General features: G+C 43.9%; 2 protein-coding genes across 2 annotated transcripts in view; one reads left to right on the forward strand and one right to left on the reverse strand.

The window, feature by feature from the left end:
• Positions 1-4286, forward strand: part of SHISAL2A (shisa like 2A) — a 48103-nt gene extending 43817 nt beyond the window's left edge. Inside the window, exon 5 of the transcript XR_004980669.2 lies at positions 3432-4286. The gene's annotated coding sequence lies outside the window, so the exon portion shown is untranslated. The remainder of the gene's footprint in view (positions 1-3431) is intronic.
• On the reverse strand, positions 3218-5045 carry LOC129046758 (cytochrome c oxidase assembly factor 7). Its single transcript, XM_054515692.1, has 3 exons — positions 4857-5045; positions 4642-4782; positions 3218-3808 (listed from the first exon to the last, which is right to left on the reverse strand). The coding sequence occupies exons 1-3, from the start codon at positions 4960-4962 to the stop codon at positions 3360-3362; spliced, it is 696 nt and encodes a 231-aa protein (XP_054371667.1). The 5' UTR covers positions 4963-5045; the 3' UTR covers positions 3218-3359.
• Positions 5046-7676: the final 2631 nt, after the last annotated feature.

Genomic DNA, 7676 nt, shown 5'->3' on the forward strand with positions numbered 1-7676 from the left:
GACAATCCTGAATCTTAGACTGTGGATGTCTGGATCAGGGGTGTCATTATGGGTGCACACAAATGGCATAATGTCAGGATCTGAATTGAACCCCTGGGTGTTACCCCAGCACAGATTACTGCAATAATGATACAACCACATTTATTGCTTATTTCCTGACCTGTTTCTTGCTGTGCCATGACTCCTTTTCCTTCCTCTCTCTTCTTCCCCACAAAAAAGCCAACCCAGAACTGTGTTGCTCTGAGGTTTAGTGGAGGAGATGCTGGGAAGCATAAGGGAAGGAGGAATTCTTCCCTCTCCACCTACCAAAGGAGAAGAAAAGCTACTTGAGAGTTCTTCTGTCTCACATGATAAAGTGAAAAATTGCCAACAGAGTGAATTTCTTCCTGTACTGAACAAAAAGTTTGTCCTATAACAAGGAACACTACTATTTTTGTTTCTTGGTGTGATGATGACACAAAATCTCCCAGACCATCCCTCTGGGCGGGTGTGTACAAGAACTCCCTTCACACACACATTGCAGAGACGAGTTGTTACCAATGGCTGAACAAAAGGTCAGCAAGCTGCAAAACTGCTTTTATTACAATGTAGCACATAAACAGAACAACCAGAACGATTCTCCTTTTCTACAAAATCATGTGGCTTCTCTACCCAACAGCATCTTTTGTCCACGATTAATCCAAATTATACTTAATGACACAAGATGTGGTGCGAGTATTTAATCTCAGTTCAAAACCAGCCCTCCACTGGTGATCTTTTCACAACTGCAGGAAGCATCCTGCAGAGAATGCTTTCATCATTTACAGCCATGTATTCACATGTCTATTTAATTAATTAGGGTTGGCTCCTTCTGGAGTATATTGCTGCTTTATTAATGGTTGTATGCTTAAATCAATGCAAACAAATGAAAGGGAAAGCAGACAGTGGTTTAGGAGCTGTGAAGCTGAGATAATTTTTTTTCTTAGAAAACCCACTGATCCTGGAGAGATCAACGGGTTCTTCCATATTTCTGCTATAATCACATATCTATCACTCTTTCTTTATGACCTCAGAGGCTTTGAAGAAAGTTTTCCTCCAGGAGAACATAAAATTTAGCCTCATTTAACATCAGTTAAAAAAAAAAAAGAGCAGGAAGATATTGGTCTTTTGGTATTACCTCCATAATATCAGAGCAAGATGGTTATAAACCAAGATTAGCAGGAAAATCTACACCTCTAAAGATTTTGATTATGTCTCCTGAACAGAATCTTGAGGCTGAGAATAGACTGCTATTCATAGAGTGTATACTCTGCTACAAACTGCATTAAGAACATATAATTTGAAATACACTGAAATGAGACTGGCTGACTTTTTTTTGGATGCTTTGTTACTTTGGAGGGGAAAGAGTCATATAGGTGAGGGCATTAGCTATCTAAATGCATCTATCATCAATATTTGTGCAAAAAAGGTATAGGTGTGCCCAGAGCAGGCAGCAAACTGTTCAGAGACAGCCTGAAAATACAAGAGCCTTGCTCAATTTGGGTTTTACCTTTTCAACTAGTGGTGCAAAATTGGATGACACTTCATAAACGCATCTTACACACTTCACAGCTTTTATGAAAATGGTTTGCTTTATAGTATTTAAGCTCTGCAGGTCTGTGAGTTCTCGAGTGCTATGAAAAAACCTCCCCACAACACGTGCTTTATGTATGGCTTTAATTATCCCCAGTGAGTGTTACTCTACTGAGGATGTTCTCTGGTGCCTGTTTGCTGTGTTGATTGGAAGTCCCTGGCAGGATCACTGACAATCATTGGTCCTGCTGGAAGAAAACTGCTCTAGTGCTTGGGCTGAGGATCTGAACAAGGCACTCTGTGGCAGTGAGCATTACAGGGCTTAAAATACCACCCAATTCTCAGTGCCTTGACCCACCTGTAATTGCCTATTCCAGAACACACAGATTCCAAACTGTTTTATTACTACTGTTAACAGTCCACAGAAGTAGCATTTACTTACCTTTCCCAAGTGAAACAAATGTCCAGAATAGTACCTAGCAAAAAATCAGGCAAAGACTGTTTCTCTAAGAGCTTCACCTTTTTGAACTGCCAAAAAAACAATAACTGTTAACAAAAAAATTACTCTGATTTTGCCACCGCTATTTGTTTTTTTCCAGGCTGCACCAGAGCCACACCAGTGTGCAGTTTTCATACACTGCCATCTGTTGTTACAGGGTGCCTGTGTCACTGCTGTGCTGTGCAGCTTGGGGTTCTGTTCCAGCAGCAAACATCCTTCCCAAGAACTCTGTTAAATTGGAAGAACTGCTTTAATTCATGCATGCAGCAAGATTCCAACAACTCTGCTTTCACTTGGGGCCACAGCCAAAGTAATGTTGCTTTTAATCCCACTTCACTTATTTCAATTGTGAAGTTTGTATCTTTATTTAGTCCAGAGCCAGAGGATTCAGGTTCTGAGTAGTAAACTTACAGCAAAACATACATTCCACAAACGTCACATATATTTACACACACCAAAATTACAAAGGATCCTGTCAGTGCACGAATACATTTACAGACACTGCCCTGCTTATTTAAACAGCTGTTTCAGAATCTGTATGTTTAGCTACAGTTTGCATATATATGGGTTATGGATTTGAGTCCAGAATCTGATGAGTTAGCACCTTGTTCCCTAAATCTGAACTAGAGGAAATAGAACATAATGTTCCAGAAGCTAGCAGGAAGGTAAAATGATTTGTGTGTGATCAAATAAGGGGCAATTGTGTGTTGGGAGAGCAGCCTGAAGCACTCAGGCACATATGACAGGCAGATACACACTCACAAAGCAGTTGGCAACTGGAGGAATTAAGGGAGCTAGGAACTGGCCTAGACCTACAGAATTACAGATGAATATCCATAACTTAGAGCAGCTCATGCAAGGGTGCAGCTATCAAAGCTCTGAAAATGCCTGTGAGAGATGCAACAGTTCAGACTGCCCAAGCTGAGATTACCTGCAGTTGTGATTTTTGTGTGTTAGAACAGATAGAGCACAGACCTGGATATTGAAGTGTTGGACACAAAAGAAACCCTTTGTGCTTGAAACCATGCAGGAAAAACTCCCAAACGATCACAAGTTTTTCACTTCCTTAAAAAGAAGGAAAGGATCTAAGCAAAACACACTCAAGAACTTGTGTGTTCAAAACCATAGAAATGCGCAGAATGCATAGAAATACAGCAGAGATGGTAATTTGTTATATCCATATAAATACAATTTTATTTGCATATCCAAATACAGGATATTTATTTAAATGAAAACTGTACGCTCACAATTTAAATAACAAGTTCACTTGCCATTTAAAAACCAGTCTTAATAACTGCAACTGCCAGTTTTACTCCCCAAATGTTAGAGAACTTGCAGCTTCTTTCTGTTCTTTATGCAATTGTTTTGCCCTGTTTTTCAGATCCTCTGCCTTGGCATCGTTCTTCTCAACGCCATCTCCCAGTTTGTACATGCGGCTGGCGTTGGCACAAGCCCACACGTGCCCCAGCTCACAGCCCTTCAGCGAGTACTTCAAGGCACTGCTCATGTCCTTGGGGACCCCAGGTGCTCCCTGCAGGTATATCACACTCAGGTTGAAGCAGCTGGGAGCAAAATTGCTATCACAGGCTTTTGTGTAATAGTCTCTAGCAGCAACAGGGTCAGGCTGATCACTGTTGGCTCTCCCGTCCTGGGCCAGCAGCCCAGCACTGTGACATGCATTTGCTGACTTCTTCCCATTTTTCTCACATGACTTGATGAAGGATTTGTAGGCAGCTTTCAAATCTGGGCTGAGTCCACCTGTCAGTCAAGACATTACTGTGAGGACATGTTAAAACAGCTGGGAGCTTTCTGCTTTGCAGGATGCTTCCCACTGGAAATATGGCATCCATCACTTTAGATACTACAGTCAACATTTAGGACTTCAGAGACACTACTGTTGTCTCAGTGACAAACATTCTGCTAATGTCTTTGACTTAGAAAACTGTCCTCCACTCACCAGTAAGCACAACAGCACCGGTATCCAAACAATAACCCCTGACCCACAAAACACTCTTCCCATCACTACATCCATGCATTTAGTATCTTATAAATATTATTATATCTTAAAAATATTATTTTGCCAGTATACACCGATTGTAACTAGTTTTGAACTACAGTAATAATATTGTTCCTTACTGGTACCTTCACTTGGAAGATCTCTGACTAATTTAAGCGCTTTCCATTACCGTGCCAGCAAATACATTTTGAACAGCCTTGGGGACTACTGAGGTATGCATATTACTAGTCTGCGAGTTTCCTTCTTTCTTACTTTCTTTCTTCTGACTAGAAGAAATGTTGTGAACTGAATATGCAGCAACACTGAGCACTGACTGTACATACCTGTTAAACAGTTGTAATTATAAAAAAATAATACATAGCTAACATAAAGCTGATTTTTCAGAAGGAAGCAATTTTAGGTTTTCCATCCTCCTCCAACTTTTATGAGGTGACCATGAAAGGGGCGGGACAGGTAGCAGCTCCTTCAAGGTCAGGAGGACAGGCAGATGTGAGGGTGACCAGGAACCGGAGCAGGTTGCCCGGGGAGGCGGTGGAGTCACCTGCGGCCCGAGCCCCAGAACCCCCCTGCGCACCTTTGCCGAGGGCCTGGTAGGCCCCCAGTTTGTAGCAGCTCTCGCTGTGCCCGTGCACCTCGCAGTTGTCGCGCAGCACCCGCGCCGCCGCCACGAAGTCTTTCCTGACGGCGTCCAGGTAATCGGCGAAGCGCTGGCAGCCTGCAAGGCACGGCACAAGGCTGAGCCTCCCGCCGGCCCCGCGGCGGCGGGCGGGAGCGGCGGTAGGACCTTACCGTCCGGGTCCTTCTCCTTGAAGCACTGGTAGCTGTACTCCACGTGCAGGTTCTCCAGGTACGCCCGCACCTCCTCCTCATCCGCGAAGTTGATGAAGCCGGCCATGGCCGCGCTGGGTCACGGCGCGATCGCGACGGCGCCTCCGGTGAGCGCCGAGCGCTCGATTCAGCACCACCCCTCGGAGCCGCCCCTTCCCCGTCCGCCAGCTCCGACTGCCCGTACCCGCACCCGGCCCCGCCTGCACCCGCCCCTTCCCCGCCCACAGGCGCACATTCCCCGCCCGCTGCGACCGCCCGGACCGGCTCCGTACCCGGCCCCGCCTCCGGCCGCTCGTTCTCCGCCCGCTTCTCCTCCCCGTCCCGTGGCCGCTCCTCCGGTCACTCCCCCCACGTCTGTTCCCCGGCCTCTCTTCGCGTCCCTTCCCTTACAGCTCCTCTCATTACTTCTGTGCGCTCCCGGGGTCATCGGGAACTCTGAGGGTTCAGCAGTTTTAAGCGATAACACACTGTTAGAACTTTACTTTCAGAGTTTTGCGCCACCAGATGCGTATTCCCGAGGTCTGATTCAGCACAATCCAGAGACTGAGACATGACAGTACGTTAATTGCGCTCTGCATGGCCTAGGAGCAGGGCTGCTTTCCCTATTCCTCTGTCTGCCTCCTGCACACTTTTGTCTGGATTAACAGCTCGATAATTTCCAAATCCGTTTTAGAACAGAGGTGCTGCTGTGAGAGACTGCTCCCAGCCCCCACTCCTTTCTGTGGTACCACAAAAGCTCTCACAGGTACTTTTTGAAGTACTGGAACCTGCACTGAGCAGGCAGTGCTGGGGCACTGGGAACACCCAGAAACGGGTAAGCACTCAACACACAACGAACCCTGGTTCTCCTGGATGTGAGAATCCCCCTGCCACGGGCAGGGACACCTTCCACTATCCCAGGTTGCCCAAAGCCCCATCCAACCTGGCCTTGAACACTTCCAGGGATGGGCACCCACCACATTATGGATTAATGTTAATTAATTTAACCCAAATGTGATAATAGAATACTTACAGAAAACATGGCACACTATCCAATTCCAGCAGTTCTGAGCACAAACTGATTTTTTTGTGAGTAAAGTAGCTCATTAGAAATCTGTGTGATGAATTGCTTAAAATCAATCCGAGCTTGAGTTAAAATAAATTTCAAAGAATATTTGCAATATTTGCAAATGCTTTGTCCCAAATTATTCAAGTAGAATAACTTGAATAGCTTGTCGAGTTTTTGGGATAAATAAAGCTCAGTTAAATTCTGCACAGTCTCCCATAGGAAGAAGCCTTATCCTTTACTAAGGGCTAGAGCTAATTTTGACCAACCATCACCAGCTGGACTGGCAGCAAACCCTGCCAGGTACATAGCTGAAACACCAGTTACACCTTCTAAAGTATTTCCTTAAAACTTCTTAGACTGTTAAAAATTTGGTTTGACGTTAAAACACATTTTCCATATGCAGCTAAAGTCTTGTTTTCAATACGTACTGACCAAAACCCCCTGCTATGTGTGTGAGACTGCAGGAAGAAGACACACATTGCTTGGCCAGTGCTGGCTGCAATCTGAGAATGTTTGTGTGAACCTCCATTCTGGATGGGGCCATTAGAAGGTGAACTGCTTTTGTACCAGCAATACTGTTTCTCTGGAAATCCAGCTTTGAAAACATTTCAGTTTGCACAGGCTCAGTAGAAATTCCTTGAGTTTATTAGTTTAAGTCCTTGAAGAGTCTGCTCTTGCTGGGATTTTGTCTTTGCAGCTCCTTGAGCCTGTGCCAACTCAACCATATGGCTGCTCCATACCAGGAGTGGATTCCTGAGTACAGGGAGGCAGGCTAGAACAGGCACTGGGAGCAGGGGGTCAGGCTGTCACTGAAAGTTTTCACTGCCTGAGCCCAGTTCCTATCATAAATTCGGAAAACACGACATCTGGTGATAGGTCAGAGTGAATCAGTTAATTTAAAAGCCATTGAGAGAACAGTTGCAAAGACATTACGAAGTGGAAGAAACACGTAATGGACTAAGAATAATAGTATGAGCTGCTTCCTTATCTAAGCTAATATCTGTGTCCATAATTATATAAGTTGTTTCGTCTAAGCAGATTAGGTTTTTAAGTGGTTAAATTCAGAACACGAAGATTCTTAACTCTGTGCTTGTCAGATCCTGAGCATGTAATTTATTTTCTCTACATCAGCAGTCTAATCTAAAGAATTGGAACTATAACTGACCTTTGTTATGCAGTCCTTAAACTGGTAAAACTGTGTTTCATAGTATGTATAGAATCTTTTGCCATCTGGTAAAGAAAGAAACATAAATAATTTTAGCAATTGTTCCTTAATATTTATTTGTCTTGCTGGTTTGCAAACAACAGTTATCTAAAGCTTCTGCATGTAGAATCAGCAATTCTTTTACATAAAATTCTATATTCTAATTCATTTTATTCATTATTAATTCAAATAATTATTCATTATTTATTACAAATACAAGGGTATTTGTATCACTTTTTAGTTTGTATCCTGAAACAAGAAATAACTGTATTCTCTTGACCAACAGTACATTGTACGTATTGTTTGGGAGACAGGTTTTATTCACTACTCCTGTTATCTGAAACCTGAAATTACTTTGTACGGAATGGTTTATGCTTACAGCAAAGCTCCCCCCCAAAGCAGGCGGCAGAACCTATTGTACTGGTGCACGTTATTATTCATATTACCAGAATAAACCAGTTTGTGCAGGAAACACTTGAACTGCAGAGGCTTGAGAGCACGAAGCGTGAAGCTGACGCCGGTTCATGGC

The sequence above is a fragment of the Molothrus ater genome, chromosome 9 (assembly GCF_012460135.2).
Source record: "Molothrus ater isolate BHLD 08-10-18 breed brown headed cowbird chromosome 9, BPBGC_Mater_1.1, whole genome shotgun sequence".
NCBI classification, from domain to species: Eukaryota; Metazoa; Chordata; class Aves; order Passeriformes; family Icteridae; genus Molothrus; species Molothrus ater.

Excerpts from the sequence above, each read along its gene's own strand:
- LOC129046758 (XM_054515692.1), bottom strand. The coding sequence starts at position 4,962 with ATGGCCGGCTTCATCAACTTCGCGGATGAGGAGGAGGTGCGGGCGTAC. Across the intron at positions 4,783-4,856 it reads CAAGGAGAAGGACCCGGACG|GCTGCCAGCGCTTCGCCGAT; the intron begins GTAAGGTCCTAC and ends CGTGCCTTGCAG. Across the intron at positions 3,809-4,641 it reads CTACCAGGCCCTCGGCAAAG|GTGGACTCAGCCCAGATTTG; the intron begins GTGCGCAGGGGG and ends CTTGACTGACAG.